At 43.8% G+C, this 20,093-nt stretch overlaps 1 protein-coding gene across 1 annotated transcript in view; it reads right to left on the bottom strand.

Annotated features, from left to right (window-relative positions):
* Positions 1 to 20,093, bottom strand: part of SLC28A3 (solute carrier family 28 member 3) — a 70,878-nt gene that overhangs the window by 3,207 nt on the left and 47,578 nt on the right. Inside the window, exons 7-15 of the mRNA XM_066612570.1 lie at positions 19,401 to 19,514; positions 15,709 to 15,786; positions 10,873 to 10,953; positions 10,161 to 10,241; positions 9,171 to 9,296; positions 8,896 to 9,026; positions 7,762 to 7,930; positions 5,524 to 5,721; positions 967 to 1,048 (exon numbers count right to left, since the gene is read on the bottom strand). Of these exons, the coding sequence (XP_066468667.1) occupies positions 967 to 1,048; positions 5,524 to 5,721; positions 7,762 to 7,930; positions 8,896 to 9,026; positions 9,171 to 9,296; positions 10,161 to 10,241; positions 10,873 to 10,953; positions 15,709 to 15,786; positions 19,401 to 19,514 (1,060 nt within the window). The remainder of the gene's footprint in view (positions 1 to 966; positions 1,049 to 5,523; positions 5,722 to 7,761; positions 7,931 to 8,895; positions 9,027 to 9,170; positions 9,297 to 10,160; positions 10,242 to 10,872; positions 10,954 to 15,708; positions 15,787 to 19,400; positions 19,515 to 20,093) is intronic.

Raw genomic sequence — 20,093 nt, 5'->3', positions numbered from 1 at the left:
CAGTGGCTGGTGAGGCCCACTGTAGGATGCCTTGGGCTTCACGGCATAATAATAGGAACACTACAGCCTGACTGATGTGTTTTCATTTGTATGTGTATCATCAGGGGCCCACAAATTTTGGCTGATCTTTTAACCCAGCGGTTCTCAAACTCTCTGGGAGAGTTTGAGCCACAGCAGTGGAGCACAATCACTCTGTTTTCACTTTCGAAGCTTCAGGGAGCCCTGAGGAGGGTCACACAGGGCTCCCCGCACCCCCAGGAGGCTGCAGCAGGGACTGGTAAGTAAATGCCAGTAAGTAAGGGACTGCAGCAGGGACTGGTAAGTAAATGCCAGTCCCTGTGTCCCCTCTTAGCCCCCTTAAGGGGGCAGAGGCCAGGGTCCTCAGTCTGGGGTGTTTCGATGCCCTAGTTTGAGAAGCCCTGTTTTAACCCGTTCAATTAATGTGGTGTGTGTGTAGTGGGTACATTAATAGATTAGAACAGGAAGAGTCAGGTTCAACTTGCCACAGAAACATGAAACTCGCTGGATGACATTGGGCAAGCTGCTATCTCTCAGGCTAATCTACCTCACAGAAAGTAGAGGGAAGGGGAAGAACTTTGTGTGCCACCATTAGTGATATACATGAAGAATACACTTGTGGCTTCCATGAGTTCACTCAACTTAGGTGTGGGTCTTATCTAATATCACAGTGAGCACAGGTCAGAGACCACTCCAAGCTCAGAAGGAGCTCAGGGACTGCCATTTCCTGTTGTACTTTGGACTGGGAACACAGCATGAGATGATCCTCTCCAGGTCCAAGTTTAGAAGAAGGGTGGGGGCTCATCATGCTCACCTGGGGGGCAAGCTTGCCATGGAGAAAAAATTTGTGAAACCCTGTGTGTTACAGCTCCAGGTACTGTTGTTTTTAATTTGAATTATATTTGCCTCCAAACAAGAAATATGTCCAAACAAGAACACTGTTCTTACTTAGTCCTCCAATTACCAATCCCAAAGAACCAAAGTTTGCAAATCCGCAGAGGGCATATGTGGCAATCGTTTCAGATCGGATCTAAAAGCCAAGCAAATAAAAATCTTATTCAGTTAAAATTGCCAAACCATCTGAACCTACAGAATCTGCTAAAATTGGATTCAGCTTGCTTTATGGTAATGTTAACATTATGGTAACATTGCTTGGTAACATTTTCCAAACGTTCAGTAAGCATGCATACAGATAGGCACATGGAGATGAAATAGGAAGTTGAATTCTGATAGATGGGAAATCAAATTCCATCTTGCATCTCACTTGTGTGGTCTTGGCAAGGTGGTTTCTTTCTTGTGGCTGAGATTTCTCAGAGTATAGTTATTTCCATGTTCGGCATGGCTGGTTTCATTAGCAGACATTTGTAGGGCAGAAAGCTAAGGCGCACCAGATGTGACAGACATCCAATACAGAAAATTGCACAAAACCCATGTATACATTGTCCTGTTTGCCCATAGAGAAATGCAAGTGTGTGAGATCTATAGGAGTTTCACAAGGCTCCCAGATGGAACATCATGCTGGAAATTTATCAAGTCTGAAACTGTCAGTTTCAAAAGAGATGGGCTTGAGAGAGGCATTCCTTCCAAACGTGTACACAGCGTTCCCTTTGGCCAAACAGGGTTTGTAAGTTTTTGAAACAAACAGAAAAACTTGCCAAACTTGTTTACCAGATACAACAACAGGATGTGTATATGATGATTACAAATAAGAATAAGATTGAGAGTCCAATCTTATCCACCTTTCCAGCACTGATGCAGCTGTGCCAACAGGGTGTGTGTTGCATCCTGCGGTAGGGAGACAGTGACAGTGGCCTCTTCAATGTAAGGGGACATTTGTTCCCTTACTTCAGGGTTGCATATGACTGCATCAGCGCTGGGAAGTTGGATAGGATTGGGCCCTATGAATATTTATATACTGCTTTTCAACAAAAATAGTTCACAAAATTATTGGGAGGGGATGGAGAGATACAAATCACTTATTGAAATAAATAAAAATATTCAACCATTTCATAAAATGCCCAAAGAAGGCCACTCGGCACCACACAAAATCATACAACCTGGTTGGCAACCTTCAGTCTCGAAAGACTATGGTATAAGCCTACAGCATCCAGTATTCCCAAGCGGTCTCCCATCCAAGTACTAACCAGGCCTGACCCTGCTTAACTTCCGAGATCAGATGAGATCAGGCATGTGTATACAACATACTTTCACAGTCAGAACTTTATGAAGCTTGTTCTGCCCTGGGCTTTACAACTCCAGAAGCAAATGCTGCCTTCACCAGAGTGAATCTGATATTAACAGAGATCATCTCGGGCCAAGGCAAGAGAAAGCAATATAAGCGTATCTTCCCTTGGCCTGCCTGCTGTTCCCTGCTTACAATGAAAGCAGCATGGTGCTTCAGTTGATTAGATGCTTATTTGACCCCCTTCATGTTTTTAAAGAGTAATTTATAGATATCTTCCCTAGCTTCATGCACATTCTGGAGAATGCATTTCAAGGCCTCCTTCAGCCTACATTTTCCTGGAAATGGTGAAAGACAGGAAGCCTCATTGTTGCAGGCTGTGTGGGTGGACATGCAGTACAGCAGTCTCTGTTTGAGAGACATACTTGTATCTAGTTTTATCAGAGGGCTTTGAGGACAAATGAAATTAAAAAATTTAATGTTCCGGGTTCTTTTTTTCAGTATGCCACCACTACCATGCTCAAAACTAGTTTTGGAATTGCTGATTCATAGAATAGTTTATCATATCTGACATTCCACTAAAATTGAGTGTTGGGAGAGTTAGAACAGACAAAAGAAAATATTTCTTTACTCAGCATGTGGTTGGTCTGTGGAACTCATTACCACAGGATGTGGTGACGGCATCTGGCCTACATGCCTTTAAAAGGGGATTGGACAAATTTTTGGAGGAAAAATCCATTACAGGTTACAAGCCATGATGTGCATGTGCAACCTCCTGATTTTAGAAATGGGCTATGTCAGAATGCCTGATGTAAGAGAGGGCACCAGGATGCAGGTCTCTTGTTATATGGTGTGCTCTCTGGGGCATTTGGTTGGCCGCTGTGAGATACAGGAAGCTGGACTAGATGGGCCTATGGTTTGATCCAGTGGGGCTGTTCTTATGTTCATCACAGCAAAGAAGCACCAGAGGATACAGGTTCAAAAGTAAGCACTTCAGGGAAAAAAGAGGGTTTTTCCTAATGATGGCTCAATCCAACCCAAGGCCTGCACTGGTGAAACATGAGTTTGGCTGGCACAGGCTGGCACAAAAGTGCCATAAAGCACTTTGAAGCAGTTAAGGGAGCTGGCACACTGGCGGAAAGGCAGGAGCCTTCCCATGTGTGCCGAGAGCCTAGTAGAGCAGGTAAGCCCATGCAGAGGGCAGAATGGAGGGCAGTGTGAGAAATGGGTGGGGTGGGGGAGGACAGGAGATGGAGGAGATGGGTGGATTGGGCCTGGGAGGAGTCATGTTTGATAGTGGCAGTGTCCCAAATCCTAATCTTCTTCCTGGGCCTGATCTGCCTGCAAAGTTTAAGTTGGACTTGTACCAGTGATATTCTTGGCACAGGTCCAAGTTGACCCATGGTGGCTGCTGAGACTTACCCCGATACAAGGGGACAAATTTCTCCTTACTCCAAGGAGACCTCCAGCAGCTGAAAACCCCCACAAAATGCAGTGTAGCGCGTGCCAGGGATTTAGTTGGTATTGGGCTGTGACTCTTGTTTTCAAGGCTTCCTAAGCCTGACTAGTGCATTTCATGGAAGTCTTTGTGCAAAGAAGTGGGATGAAAATATTCAAGTTGCTAGTGATTTTTTTTTTTTGGCTTATTGTAAAAGATGTTGTCCAAGCACAGAGTGTACTTTCAATCTCTTCATGGTGAAACAAGCAGATGTCCACCATGGACAAAATGGAAACCCAGATCTTGCAGCCCACATCCTGGTACTTACTCCAAGAAAGTCATATGACTCAGCCCTCAGTTTAGATTCAGTCTGAAATGATTCAAGGTTCAGAGGGAACCTAATGAAACATTTTTTTTTTTTTACAAAGAAAACTTACATTCAGGCTTTTCAAAGTGTGAGACACATCCCAAAATATAAGCTGAATTTTAGAAATGGTTGAGAAAAACCCAAGCCCTTCTCAAGAACCAAGTATATATCAAAGATGCCATCGTTTGGTGCCTTAGCTCTGAGATGCAGTGGTACTGATCCTTTCATTGACCATAACACTGTCAAGGCAACACAGGCAGTCATATGAAAATGCTGTCATTACTTGATCTGACAGTTCAAGGAAGAGGTATAGCAACTACATTTTCTCTTCCTTAGCATTCCTGTCTCAGAAAACTTAAGACTTGGCCCTGTGGTTCTCATATTCTCCAGCCCAATACAAAAGTGTATGATGAAGAATGTTGTCCAGCCTTGTTTTTTCATAGGGTAAAGTAAACATGATGCAGGAGGCATGTGGAATTTTTATTTATGTGTCGCTACATAAATAAAACTCCAAATTTGGTCTGAACAAAAGGGGACAAGGGGAATGTCGTGTTGTTCCCTTTCTGTTGGGGCCATTTTCACCAAATGGCCTTCCTGTTGCCTTTGTAGCTGCAGTGGAAAATAGGCTGGATCTACCTAGCCTTCCATTGGAGAAAGAACAACAGTTCTCAGTTTTGACTAGGAGAACTGTTCATAAAGAAAGAGTTAAACACCTCTGCCCCTTTACACTGCTATAACTGAATTCAGATTCCCCCTCCCACAGTATCATTAAAATAAAAACAAAAACCTTTGGGAGACATTCCATGCATCCCCCACCATACCTGGTTGGCCCTCAGTTTCATGTGTAAAGATTTTCTTTTCTTGAATTAGGAAAATGCACTGATATAGTTTGCCTTGTGCTAATGCTTCTATGAAAAGCATGTCACGTCATGATCATGGGTCCAAGGGCTTACATTCACAATTTTACCTTCTACCTGCTAAAGGTGTCACCTATATTCTTTGATATATACCATATACAGTACTGTATTATGTTATATTTTCTGAGAGGATTCCTATGAATCCATTATGGATCCCGTGCTATGAATGAATATGAGAATTCGTATGAATCCACTATGGATCCCGTGCTCTCTTCAGGTTCCTTTCAAATGAATATGGGAAAGAAGGACTCTGAGGCAATTTTATTTCATGCCATTCCTTGGCAATATTATTTGTGAAGGGCAAGAAAACAAAAAAGAATCAACATAGACTCATTGCAGTGTTAACTTTCCTTCATTCCTCCTTACCCTGCCTCCTATTGCTAAGTGGAAGATATTGTCATAGAGTTCAAATTGGCTGCTGTGAGAAAATTGAATTAAATGGATGTTAGAAAAAGATTAACTTAGGAACTAGGACACTGATGCTGTAACAACGCTTATTTTACCCAAAGTTATTTCTAATTCACAAATTAATTTTATCTGGTGTGACTCTATAAAGGAACTGGATGTAGTAAAGCAAAAATATTTGTGTAAGGATACTCACACTCAGATACTGCTTCACACCATTGATGTACATTTCCCCACCTTTCTTCCTCAGCGCAATCAGTTTTGAAAGATGTTCATAAGCCACAAACTCATTGAAGAAAGTCTTGTAACCCAAGAGTCCACCAACAATGAAACTGTCTTCCCAGTCTACACCCATCATGAAGGAAAATGGCATGAAAACATAGGCACAGATGATCTGTAGAAAACACAGGAAAAGAGGAGGTGAGATAAAAAGTCAAAAATCTTATTGGTAACTTATTTGCTTGTTCTGGAAACAGTATCTTTGAACAGAGCACAGTAGCCAAGATGTGTTAGATGTGACTTACACTAACCAAAACTTGGTGGACAATTGTTAAAGGAACAAGGCTGGCTCAAACCTCCCACTATGCCTGAGGCAATGTGGTGAATTTTCACCCCCTGCTTTGTATAAGGTTGGGCTTGTAATATATATATATAATGCCTCATGTTGTTTTTTCCGCATAATAAAGTGAAGTGAAATATTGGAATCTTGGGCCATTGTGACAACCTACAGCCAGCTTTTACAGAAGATATTACCTAAAAATTTGCTTGTCGTGTGGCTGAATTGAGTTGCAGCCTAATCCATGTATCTTTACTCAGAAGTCCCACTGAATTAAAATAAACCTGCTTTCAAGTGTCTAATAAGACTGCAGCTGGGAAATATTTCATATGCAGCTGAGAAATAAATTCATCTTTGAGGGAGGGGCTGTTGCCTCTGGCATTAAAGCAAGCAGTGGTTCGCCCCCCTTCTGAAAAAAAACCTTCTCTGGACCCCTCTATATTGGACAGCTATCGACCAGTCTCAAACCTCCCATTTCTGGGCAAAGTGATCAAGTGGGTAGTGGCATCTCAGCTCCAGAGGATCCTGGATGAAGTGGATTATCTGGATCCCTTTCAATCTGGCTTCAGGCCTGGCTTTGAGACAGGGACAGCCTTGGTTGTCACTGTGGATGACCTACACCGAGGGCTGGATTGAGGGAGTGCGTTCTTGTTAATCCTTTTGGACCTCTCAGCAGCTTTTGACACCATTGACCATGGTGTCCTTCTGGGGCAGTTGGCCAAATTGGGGATCGGGGGCACTGTTTTGCAGTGGTCAAAATACAGGTATTTTGATATGATAAGGTTTGGATAAGGTTTGCAGTTTCAGCAGATGGAAACCAGATTGTGGGAAGGAGGTGGAGGAGAGAAAGTCAAGACAGGAGTAGTAAGTGGAACACTCCAGGAGTTTGGAGGCAAGAGGTAGAAGGAAAAGGAGATGGTTGTAAGGGTTATTTTTGGAGAATGGGAAAAACAGTGGCATATTTGTGTTGAGGCAGGTTGTAGTGGGGGTGGTAACAGCTTGTAGTTGGGAAGGGAGGCCATCCAGTGGCAGTGTGCATTAGGAATTATTTACCAAGGGCAATAGAATAGCAAACCTGGGAGGGGAAAGAAATGAAGGAAGAAAAGGTGGAAAAGAAGGGGAAAAATAAGAGGGATCACAGTGGATGATATGAGTTTTACTACTGAAGGAGGAAGTAAAGTCCTGGGTGGAGACCAGGGTGTGGGTTAGGACTTAGTATGACAGAGAAGAGGCAGGGAGGATTCCTAAAGCTAGTGTGGATCAGAGTGGTATAGAAGGGTTGCTCAGTCAGGAAGATGGCAGAGGAGGAAAGAATGGATTTAATCCTCCAGTAGTGTCCAGCTATCCCAGAAGTGTTGAGATGAAAAGAATGGATTAAAATACTGAATGGAAGGAATGAACAGGGGCTGAAAATGAGGAGAATGAATCCCATGGGGAAAATGAGGCAAACAAGTCAAGAACTGAGGCTAGGGATGAGTTGAAGGTATAACTGCAGAATTTAAGGAGTGGGCAGAAGTGACAGAAGAAGGGGCAACAGAAAGTCACTGCATCAATTGACTGCAAGTCATGGGGCAGGGGAAATAGCTCAGTGGCAGAACACACAATCTGCATGCAGAAGGTCCCAGGTTGCACTTCCAGCTAGGGTTCAAAAATATCCCTGTCTGAATTGAAGAGAGTCACTTCCAGTTAGCGTAAATGGACAACACTGATCTACTATTGATGGACTAATGGCAACTTCCTGGTGATTTGTTTGTCGTGAGCAGCATCTCTACCTTTGCTTGCTGAGGGTACCTAACTTTATGTGAAAGATTACATCCTTTTCCTTTAACAAAGGCGGGGGAGAAATCATGTATTAGCTAAAAGCTTCTAGGACAGTACCTCAAAGCTCAGCTGTGGGTAGTTAAACATGTTGCCCAACCAAGATAGGACTGCATTGAAGAAGGACAGCAAGGCAAGGAAGGCAATCAGGTTTGCAGCAATGTTTGCCACCAAGGAGACAGAGGCAGAAGCACCTTGGCTGGCAGCTTCCAGCAGGTTCTTTGAGTCTCTTTACCCAGAAAAGAAGAACAAAATGTACACATAAATGTGGCTTTTCTCCATTTTAAAGGACATCCAGTTAAGAAAAAGGAACAATTCTATAATTACAGATACAATTCTTCTAAAAACATCAGAAAGGTAATTAAACAGAAACACTGCAGAGCAAATTTGTAACAATAATATTTATATACCACAGTGTGCCTTCAAGTTAACCCAGAATCAAGGCAGCCCATCCACTAAGTGAGGTGATGAGGGCTGCATAACTAGCATATTACGGGGGTGGGGATGAGGGGGTGGCAAATTCAGGGTGCCCTTCAGCTTGAGTCTGCCAGCACTGTCACCTACCCTTCTTTATGCAGATACGACCTGGAGTGATCTGCTTTCTTCCCACTAAAAACAAGTGGAAAGTGGACCACCCACGTCCTACCTTGCTCCGTGCATGGTTTCTTGAAAGATGGAAGTGCAGGACTTACGGTGTGATTTATAGGGACTGTATGAATGAAGGAGCTCCTTTATTCACTCTGTCCCTTTAAATCAAACCAGAAGTCCTGCATTTCTGCAGATGAAGAAATTGCATGAGGGGCACAGTAAGCAGCTGCTTTTTTGTTTGTAATTGTGCAGAGGCGGCAGATACATGGTGGCATTGGGTGGCATTCTAGGTTGCACCACTGCTGTCCAGAATTGACTGGTCACCTGTGACTGTAGGGAGTGACATGGCCAAGGAGGTTTGCATAAACAGCTACATCTGTGCTCATGCTTCATGCTGCCACCCCAATCAACTTGATTTGAACTGGCACAACTTTTCTGAACTATCCTCAGAATTCAATCTATTGGTTTGGGATTTTTTCTAATGTCAATTGAACTCAATTGTTTAGAAGCATTTCCTTGGCCAGTATAGTAGCTGAGCAGCTATGTATATAGCCTTTTTCCATTTATGGCTATGCCTTTCTGTCAAGCAGGTATAAACCTTCTTACCCCCTTTCCAGTCTTGTACCCTGTTGTGCAGTTATCTGGGGCTGTTCAGTTTCAGGCCAAAAGAGTTTGGAGACAGCCAGAGCTGCTGGTGCTGACATCACAGAAGCAGTCAACAAGTGGGAAGCTGAAACCTGGCATTTCAAATGGCAAAAAGGTAACATTTCATTCAAAATCTCTATGTAATGTTTCTGCTTACTAGTCCTAGAAAACAAATTCAATGGAAGTTAGGAATAGTCTGCAAACAATAGTAAGAGGTGATGTGTTTCCATTCTTACCCCAAAAGAGATATATGCTCCTAAGACACTTCCAGCAATGGTGGCAAACCCTGCTGTCATGATAACATGAAGTTCGGACTTGGTGATGTATGGCAAATAAGGCTTCACCAAGAGAGGAGATTCTGTCTAGGCAACAAAAAACAATACAATAACAAGAAATCAGGCCAATAACTTCTATGTAGAACCTCATATTATTGTATTTCACTCATGGAAACGGATCCACAGCAGCAGTTTCAGATTACCTATGAAAAACCTGTGATTATCCGTAATAAACACAATTTCCTTTCCTTATCCTTATAGTCCATCCGTCCCTTTGAAATGATAATCACTGTAGTCTAGACACATATCTTATAAAGTGTCTCCCTGCAAATCAGTTTAACATCTTCAATGGAAACTAGTTTCAAAGCAAATACCTGACCAGGTCACTTGATTGTGGGAACCTGGTAAACATTAGCAGATCCCTCAAATTAGCATCTTAAATTAGTTCAGCCCCCTAGAAGCTGAATCCTGATTGGGATATTCTTTCCTTTCTGGGATCCTTTTGAAGAAGAGCTACAGGAGGTCCCTGATTCTGTTCTGGATGTTTGTCAAGAAGTTAGAAGATACGTAAGTCAGATTGGTCTATTGCGAAGGCATGAAAACATACCGGTGGGTGGACTGCACCTGTGCAAAAGTGCTGAAGTACCACCACTAAGGCTCTTGGGGTGATGGGGAGCATGCCCCAGGTTCCACATGTGGAGGGGCCCACATCAATATTGACAAACTGTACACTCCCAACTAAAATGAAAAGGGAGGGGATCTCATCAGAATCTTCAGCCTCCGGACCTCTTGGAAGCTTCAGAAAACCTTGCTAGAACTGCTTTACTACTGGATTTTGGTGTTTCCAATGGGAGCATATATTTTTACTCTTTCTGTAATAACATCTCACATGGCCTGTTTCAATGCAAGAGCTCTAAGGCTATTAACTCATTTTTCTATTTCACAGCTTACCTGTCCCACAAATATGTTGCCAGCTGCAACGAGAGACTCAACTGGACTTGTTCCTAAAGAAATTTGCATTACCCAGCCAATCTAAGAAAAGAAAGTATTAATGTGGAGAATTAATGTGGTGTTCTCAAGCTAGTCTACATTCATAAAAGGTTTAACATACCATTTCTATATCCCTTTCCCGAGTCATGTAGCACGAATGGATATATACCATATAGCCATGTGGTGATCTGCCCTTTAATAAGAAGCTGTGGAGTCAAATGTGGTGCTTGGTGAGACTGCTCACTTCTATGGAGCCACTACTGCCCTTGGCAGGCAGGCAGGCAGAGAACAAGGTGAAGGACATCATACTCTAGGTCACATGTGGATAGTCTTTAGGCAAAGGCATTCTGCACATGATAAGGGACACTAGAACCCAAGGCACTATCAGGAAGAGGATGGAAGCAGCATGTGGGCTCTGTGTGGTGCTCTGCCCCAGGGCCTCCAGCGGTGCTGGCGCTGAGTCAGGTGACTATGAACGAGAATTATGCAAGCAGATCTAATCCACTGCTTCCTAGCTGCATTTATATTTTATAACTGTATAAAATGCTTTAGGTCTGGGCGAAAAAAGGTAGTGTTTAAATATTTTAAATAAATGAATAAGACAATGCACAGAAGTATGAGAGTTTAGTCATTCACTTCCGTGGTATATGAAAAGTAGCCAAGTCTTTGTTACCTTTTTAATAAGCCACTGCATGAATCCAATGTGGTAAAGCATGGACATCACTGTGCTGAAGAAAATGACTATAGGGAGTACCTGAATTGAAGACAAACAACACAAAATAACTTCCATTGCCAAGTGCTTTCCTTCTTTTAATTCCAAGTAAAAAAAATGAGTTCCAAGGGCATAGCTACACTACCCAAGAGGAAAGTGAAAGCATTTGCTTTCATGTAAACCACCATTATTCACAAGCTAAAGGAGCAAACTAGGATCAGAACCTATGCTTTAATGCTGGTTTGTTTTACCAAACTGCTGTGAACTAGACCAAAGTTCTGTGCATTTGTGTTGGGTCTGTGACTAAAGTGAATGCACAGATTTCTGCTCCTTTTCATTTTGGGCCAGCTATCCTCCTCAAGAACGCCTTTGATTGTTGGAACTGTGCAAGAGTGAGCAGGAACATAGAGTGTCTGTAAAATCAAATTCCTTCTGATACACTCCATCCTTGTTTGGTGAGGCAGAATGACAAACACTGTGGTTTAAAAGAATGTGAAGGTTTGTGATCTTGAGACTGACAGGTAATGAGCAATGCCTTTGCCTTTCTTTAAATTAAATGGGGAATGTTTGGCAAAATTTCACTTTGAGAGCACAGGGATTGATCATCTCCTGTATGGCAGGAATCCTGGGAGGAATCTAGGTTTAAAAAAGGAGATAAGTGTTGGTTAAACCTCTACAAAGTGGCAAATTTTTTAAAACTGTGAAGTACACATATACCTAGTGAAAAAGTGCTCTTCATAGACAGAATGCAGCATAGATAAAAACACAAAGCAGCACAGATAATGAATTTATAACATTGAACATTTCATTCCTACAATTTTTCTGGAAAAATAGGCAGCTTCTCTTCCACTTTCCCAGGGGCAATTTAAGATTTGTGCATGTCCTGAGAGGAAGGAACAAGAAGAGAGCTCATGTCAGGGGAGCTCATAACAGCAGCTTCTGAAGGGACCAGCACTGATCTGAGGGAAAAATTTAGGCTGCTATTCTACACATGCTTTCCTGGAGTAAGCCCCATTGAATACAATGGGACTTACTTCTGAGTTGGATTGCACTGCTAAGTGTTCTTTCTTCTGTGTTTAGAAATTGTGCCATCAGTAGAGGTGTTTGTTTCTGGTGAGTAAAATAGGATTGCAGCCCAAGTCTTGCTAAACACAATACTTACTTCCGAGTAAAATAACCCCATTTTCAAACTCAATTTTCAAACACCTCTAGTCAGCAGATATCAGAATGTGAACATTTGTATCCTCAAATGGATGCAAACATTTAAGGAGCTCAATCGCTTGTATTTTTTTTTTTTTAAAAAATCAACCTGCTGCTATTATACCATAAAATATTCCCCAGAAACTACTTTGCAAGCATTAGAAAACATCCTCAGTTCACTGGACAGAAGTCTGGCATTTACTTGAACATAAATGACTGAGTGGTAAGATCAGCTTTATGATCATGGGTTTCACACTTTACAGAGAACATGTTGTTAGGAGTTTTGGGAGAAATCTTTGCTTGTTCTCTCACATGGCACAGTGCTGAGTGGGCATTTGATCATCCCCCAGGGACCCATAAGTTCTTTCTTAACTGGTGTACACCTGTGGATGTTCTCCTGATAATTACAGTGCTGCATTTTTTTCAAATGGATGGTTCATGCTGACTAAATTTTAGGTACTGTTGTTAATCTAACAGTTCTAAGCTTTCAGAAGTGAACACTGTGGTCTTATTTCAATCTTGAATGCAGATCCCTCCATCCTCATTTGAACATGATTCTTAACAAAATATGGAAATAAGGTACAGAAGCCCCCCCCTCTGTGTGTGTGTGTGTGTGTGTGTGTGTGTGTGTGTGTGTGTGTGTGTGTGTGTGTGTGTGTGTGTGTGTGTTTTCAGATATACTGCACAAATCCTGTAATACAGTGGTCCCTCCATATCTGAGGGTTTGGCATCCATGGATGTGACTCAGTGCAGGTTCCAGTGCCAACTCCGTGGCCTGATGGCCTCAAGGACCTTCCGAAGGCAACCGGAAATGCCTTGGACATGACTAGAAGACAATTCTGATCATATCCAGGAGGTTCTGTGACGGTTGACCATGGATTTGATGATCCACGGAAATCTGTAGCCTCAGAAGGTCCTGGAACAGATCCCCCATGGATACCAGGGGCTCACTGTATTGTGTATGAAAAGGTTATAAACATCTTGCAGATAATATAGGGATAACACCCCTTTCAGAGGGATTGACTAACTTTGCAATCCTATGCAGTCCTTTCTTGGGAGCAGATATCACTGAACATAACAGAGTTTCTGAATAAGCATTTTAACATGCTGTTAAAATATGTGCTACCTGATACATTTCTAGGGAAAACAGCTTAAGTTACACAGAATTCTTCTTTGAAGGTTTTTTGTTACTTGATGTTCAGTATATGTAAAAGTGTATAGGAAGTGGACCTGAGCCTTCTCCTCCACGGAAGAGGACCAAGAGCTTTGGGAGAGCTCTAATTGCTCTACAGGTCACCTCTGTAGAAAAAGCAGCAGGATGTAAAAGATTGGTTGCCAGGCAACATGCCCTTCCAAAGGGGTCAAGTATTGCTAAGCTCTTTCCAAGAAAGATAACAATGGATAAGAGCTTGGAGAGAGATTTATTATCTCCACTGGCAAGCTTTAGGACACGCTTTGGAGAGACCTTCTTTGAAAGCTCTTGAAAATCATCCAGTCATTTCAGATCCTTCTTTTTGAAACTTGTTCCTTAAAAATCATCAGGATGTATGGTAGCATGTTTGGTACAACCCCATATGTACTACTGCCTTAAATTCCAATATGGAAGCGAGGAGGCATACAAATATAATAAACAAAGAAAACAATCTGGTGCTCAAAACTATCCAGTAAATACTGGGGCTGAGTGTGAATTTGGGCCTCCCATCTCTAAATCCATTGCTCCAGCCTCTGCCTATAATGTTTCCACAAACTAAGCTTGCCATCATTTTTAATAGTAATACTCGATATTAGTACTACATGTAGTTCTTACAACAACTCTATTAGGCAAGTATTATCTTTCCTTTATTGCAGCTGAGGGTGAGAGAGATTGGCTAGTCTAAGGCAACCTAATGAGATAAGATTCAGAGCCCAATCTTATGCATGTCTACTCAGAAGTAAGTCCCATTAAAGTCAATGGGGCTTACTTTCAGGTAAGTTTCAATAGGATTGCATCCTCACACTGGGGAAGTTCTGATCTGCAATATGGGCTCTTAGCCACAACACCACACCAGCTCTCTATCCCCCCTTCCTGACAACGGCCCTGTGCCTTTAACAGCATCTTGCAGGTTTACCTGTTGGAAAAGGTGAATGTGACATTTAAAGGCACTGGGGAATCATACACTCTCACCCACGGGAGATGTTTCCCTGTAGTGCAAGGAACACATTCCCATGCGCTCGAGCAGAACCAGCTGCTTGGGCCTTATTTACCTGATCTATTCCTGGCAGCAAATGAACAGGGAAACCCAAATGGAGCACACACAAAAGTGGCGTGACACTGCATCACAGGGAGATCGCTCCAATTGTGTTATCTTTGCATATGCATAGAGCTGGGCTCCTTTCCTACCATTTCAGTTGCTTAACCTCACCTTCTTTCATGGAAATCCTTTACTGAGAAAATGAATCATGTACTACACTTGCATTTTGAGCTGGATGGAAATGTGATGCAGCTGCAAGCAGAGAACTTAGCTTTTGGAAGATAGTGATGGTATTTAACAATTCTGCCATGGTGTAGAACAGTGGTTCTCAAACTCTCTGGGAGAGTTTGAGAGCCACTAAGTACTAGCGTGAGTGGTGGGGGGGAGGCAGCAGGGGCAGGGGGAGGCAGCGGAGCGATCCCCAGGTTCGCACCGCCCAGGGGGGCTGCAGGGGCTTCGGTGCACTTACCCAAGCCTCCTGCAGCCTCCCTAGGCTGCGGGGAGCCCGGTGCGACCTGCAGTAGGGCTCCCCGCAGCAGTGAAAGTAGATGCGGAAAGATGGTGCCCTGCCTCCGCTAAAGCAGAAGTGGAGCATGATTGCTCCGCATTTACTTTCACTGCTGCAGGGAGCCCTGCTGCAGGTTGCGCCGAGCTTCCCGCAGCCTGGGGAGGCTGCAGGAGGCTTGGGTAAGTGCACCCAAGCCCCTGCAGCCCCCCTGGGCGGTGCAATCCTGGGGATCGAGCCGCTGCTTCCTCCCTGCCTCCAGGCTGCCCCCACCCCTTAAGGGGACAGAGGCCAGGACTCACAGGCTGGGGCGTCGCGACGCCCCAGTTTGAAAAACCCTGGTATAGAACTAAATATTCATTGAAACACCCTAGAATATTCAGCTGCTAACAATGTATATACTCTGTCAGTGATTTTCAATCAGTGTCCCATGGCACATTGGTATGCCATGAATGGTGAGCCGTTGGAATTTGGGGGAGGGTCATTTATTAGCAGGGTCATTGGAGAATTTGAGCCACAACCCTCCATCAGCAGTCTGATGTGTCTTGTCAATTGTCAAACAACTGATGGTGTGCCTTGACATCTTCAGCACCTCGTCAGTGTGTCACATGATGAAAATCGGACTTATACATTATAAGTCATAGCTAAAAAGCGGTTTCTAACCTGTCTTGTTTATCTAATTATATGCCAGATACAAAATAAGCAACAACTCAGTAACATTCACCTCCATTTTGCTCCCACAACCCCGAATTGCTCCGAAGGGGAGGGAGAGGGGCCACATGCATACTGCAGTGAGGATCCCTGCAAAACCCCCTCTAGCTTTGCATCCCCTCTAGGTATGCCACTGCAACAACTACTTACCTTGAAGGCAAAGAAATGATCGGTATATTTTTTACCAAACACAAACTCCGCTCCAGCATCTGTGTATCCCAAGAAAGTCTAAAAGAAAATTAAAATGCATAGTTATCTCACACATACACATACCCATGGGTGATTCTGTGCTAATTGCTTTACTCTGTCACCTTGAAATCTCTGGCATGTGTCTTGATAGGTATATCTCAAAAGGTGGCTTTGCTGAGAATAATAAAAGGGATCAACTGGTAGAGCCAGAAACATTGCCAGAGATGTGAGTAATAGAACTGATTACATAAAAGAGGCAGGCCTAGGAGAGGAGGGTCAAGGAGGTAATTTGTACCTGGGCGCAGGATCAAAATGGGGGCCCAGGAGCCAAAGGAGGGGCCCCCGAAATTTCCTGGTATCTTATATTTTCCTACCTACTCAGACTTGTTGCTCACATGGGATGCTGGAGACACTACCACAAGCGTGCAGCTGCAGCTACTGGCAAGCTGTATATGCTGGGCTGAGGAACGTGTACATGACACTCCTTAACACAGTGTCAAATCTGGGAGGAAACTGGCCTGCTACAGTAGCTCTTTGACTTGTGGATCTGCTTACCATGAAGGAGTGTAGAGGAGCTCAGGAACATACATGCAAGACTACAGCTGCTGCAGAAGCAAGTTTTGGTACACACAGGACATTTCCCGTTCTAGTTTGGGTCCAAATATGTCAATACTAATTTTCTGCATGATTTTCTATGTTTAAAAGATTTTAGAAAGACTTAGGAGTGTGTTTGGTTTTCTTTATTATTGTATCTAGCTCCCGATGCCACAAGGGTGGTTAGACCTGGGATCCAAAGACTTTTCCCGCTATCTCCACCCTGTTTTAACTCTCCCCCTTTGCAAAGGGGCCCAAAGAAACTTTGTACCCCTGATAAAATTCCTCTCAGAGGCCCTGATGAGGGCGAGGGGAGGGTGAAACAGGGTGGTGATGGGTGTGTTTTTGGCAGCAGCACTAGGTGCCAAATCCTAGCCCACTTCCTGGACCTGATCCTAATGGTGCTTGTCCATGTGTGTCTGTGTACACACACACACACACACACACACATTGTATTGTATTGGCAACCTTCAGTCTTGAAAGACTATGGTATCGCGCTCTGAAAGGTGGTTCTGGCACAGCGTCTAGTGTGGCTGAAAAGGCCAATCCGGGAGTGACAATCCCTTCCACACCGGGAGCAAGTGCAGTCTGTCCCTGGTCTGTCTCCCTGGCTATGGGCCTTCCTTCTTTGCCTCTTAGCCTCAGACTGTTGGCAAAGTGTCTCTTCAAACTGGGAAAGGCCATGCTGCACAGCCTGCCAACAAGCGGGCCGCTCAGAGGCCAGGGTTTCCCACTTGTTGAGGTCCATCCCTAAGGCCTTCAGATCCCTCTTGCAGATGTCCTTGTATCGCAGCTGTGGTCTACCTGTAGGGCGCTTTCCTTGCACGAGTTCTCCATAGAGGAGATCCTTTGGGATCCGGCCATCATCCATTCTCACGACATGACCAAGCCAACGCAGGCGTCTCTGTTTCAGCAGTGAATACATGCTAGGGATTCCAGCACGTTCCAGGACTGTGTTGTTTGGAACTTTGTCCTGCCAGGTGATGCCGAGGATGCGTCGGAGGCAGCGCATGTGGAAAGCGCTCAGTTTCCTCTCCTGTTGTGAGCGAAGAGTCCATGACTCGCTGCAGTACAGAAGTGTACTCAGGACGCAAGCTCTGTAGACCTGGATCTTGGTATGTTCCGTCAGCTTCTTGTTGGACCAGACTCTGTGAGTCTGGAAAACGTGGTAGCTGCTTTACCGATGCGCTTGTTTAGCTCGGTATCGAGAGAATGAGTGTCGGAGATCGTTGAGCCAAGGTACACAAAGTCAAGGACAACTTCCAGTTCATGCTCAGAGATTGTAATGCAGGGAGGTGAGTCCACATCCTGAAGCATGACCTGTGTTTTCTTCAGGCTGATTGTCAGTCCAAAATCTTGGCAGGCCTTGCTAAAACGATCCATGAGCTGCTGGAGATCTTTGGCAGAGTGGGTAGTGACAGCTGCATCGTCGGCAAAGAGGAAGTCATGCAGACATTTCAGCTGGACTTTGGATTTTGCTCTCAGTCTGGAGAGGTTGAAGAGCTTTCCGTCTGATCTGGTCCGGAGATAGATGCCTTCTGTTGCAGTTCCAAAGGCCTGCTTCAGCAGGACAGTGAAGAAAATCCCAAACAAGGTTGGTGCAAGAACACAGCCCTGCTTCACTCCGCTTCGGATGTCAAAAGGGTCTGATGTGGAGCCATCGAAGACAACAGTGCCCTTCATGTCCTTGTGGAAAGATCTGATGATGCTGAGGAGCCTGGGTGGACATCCAATCTTGGGGAGAATCTTGAAGAGGCCGTCTCTGCTGACCAGGTCGAAAGCCTTTGTGAGATCTATGAAGGCTATAAAGAGTGGCTGTCGTTGTTCCCTGCACACACACACACACACACACACACACACACACACACACACACACACAGCTGTTACCCTGCACATTTTGGAAGCTAAGCAGGGTCAGGCCTGGTTAGTACTTGGATGGGAGACTGCCTGGGAATACCGGGTGCTGTAGGCTTATACCACAGTCTTTCGAGACTGAAGGTTGCCAACCATGTGTGTCTGTGCCAGGAAATTTGCTATTACCCCCCCCCCCCCACACACACACACACTGTGAAGGCTTATCTCCAGGGAAGGGAACAAATATTCCCTTAGAGGAAATCTCAACAACTTCCATGCTTTTTGGCAAAAAATATTCTTTAAAATATACACGTGCTTATAAGTAGCATAGGTAGCAAGCATCACATTTTCTCTCAGTTAGGAGGAATTGACTCTTTGATGGCCCAGCCTGCTAGGATGATACAGGGATTGTTAATAAGAATACTTAACACCCAGGTCTCCAAATGCCTTACAAGGCAAAAAAAAGTTACTTCCGGTTTCCCAAGGAAACCGGAAGTCTTGTCTTTTTGCGCATTTTGGCCATTCTGAGTCTCACAGAGGCTCAGAAAAGCCCCCAGAGGTGAAGGAAGCACAGCTTCCCTTGGCTTTGGAGATTTGGGGGGGGGAGAGGGACAGGGACCAGTTGCAACCATTGCATATGCGGCCCCTCGCTGGTCGGCCTGTATTTTTATCCTTATATCAGTGGCACCAAACTTTTTAACTGGTGGCTCCCTTGACCTACTAGGTCATTGGCCATGGCTCCCCATTAGGGCTGCAATCTTATACATTATATAGGGCAGCAGCGAAATCCTTTTCCACAAGGATTCCATGGCCCCCCGGTTGGTTTCCGTGGCTCCCTGGGGAGTTACGGCTCCCAGTTTGGGAATCACTGCCCTATATTGGTGCTGGAGAATTGATACTGTCAGTAACTGAGAGGGAGTGGTAGTTTTTTCTTTTCTTTTTCTTTGTTTGTGGGTCCCTCCCCATTTTGTTTTTACATATATATATATGGACACATCCAACACAGGTTGAATACTGCACCCAATTTTCTGCTTCCTGTCAGCCCCTATGGTAACCCCACTCTGGGATCCTCTCAAGTACAGCAACCTATATGAGTTTCTTTCTCCCTGGTAGACACCCACTTAATTCTTGTTACTTACAGTAAAAATATATATATATTAGATTAATGTTGTATATTTTTAATATATATTTCATGTAGGACTTACCTGCACTTGCCCACCAAGCCAGTCAAATGCATCAAATCCAACTTTTGTCCTCAACGTTATTAGTCCAAGGACAAATTGCATTCCTATTCCCCAAATTACTGGTCTCCACACAACCTAGTCATACATTAAGAAAAAAATAATAAAAACCATTAGAGACACAACATGAATTTTACTGCATTGCAAGAATTTCTGAAGTGCCTACCTAGCTAATTTCTAAAACTGCTTTCCTTTAAATTCACTTTTTCAATCCCGAAGGAAACTTCCAGGAAGAAGGGTATTAGATGGAGAAGAAATGGCTTCTACTCCTTAGTTCTGGAAACCCAGAATAATATTGTGTTTTGTTAGTACTTGACCATGAGTATTGGTTTGTGGTTCTTTTTGGATTACAAAGCAAAAAAGTACATGTATATGTTTTGTCTCTCTTAATCTGATGTATCTGTCTTCATCTTCTCTGCTGCCATTAAATTATCCTGAATTATTATTCTGTTTGACACTTAGGACTCCTTTGTTCAGGTTCCAGTTCTGTACTAATAAACTCTCAACTCTTGAAGTGTTCTTACTTTTCTTTACTTGTTCATGGGAATGAAGAAATATTCAATTGAGGTTGTTCCCTTAAGGTAGGCTTGCCCATCAGCCAAAAAATTATCACAGCCTTGTCTACCTAATAACCACTGGATATGGAGGAATAAATAG

This window comes from Tiliqua scincoides, chromosome 2 (assembly GCF_035046505.1).
Source record: "Tiliqua scincoides isolate rTilSci1 chromosome 2, rTilSci1.hap2, whole genome shotgun sequence".
NCBI classification, from domain to species: Eukaryota; Metazoa; Chordata; class Lepidosauria; order Squamata; family Scincidae; genus Tiliqua; species Tiliqua scincoides.
The sequence above is the reverse complement of the archived record's forward strand: the minus strand, read 5'-3'. Positions and strand labels throughout refer to the sequence as shown.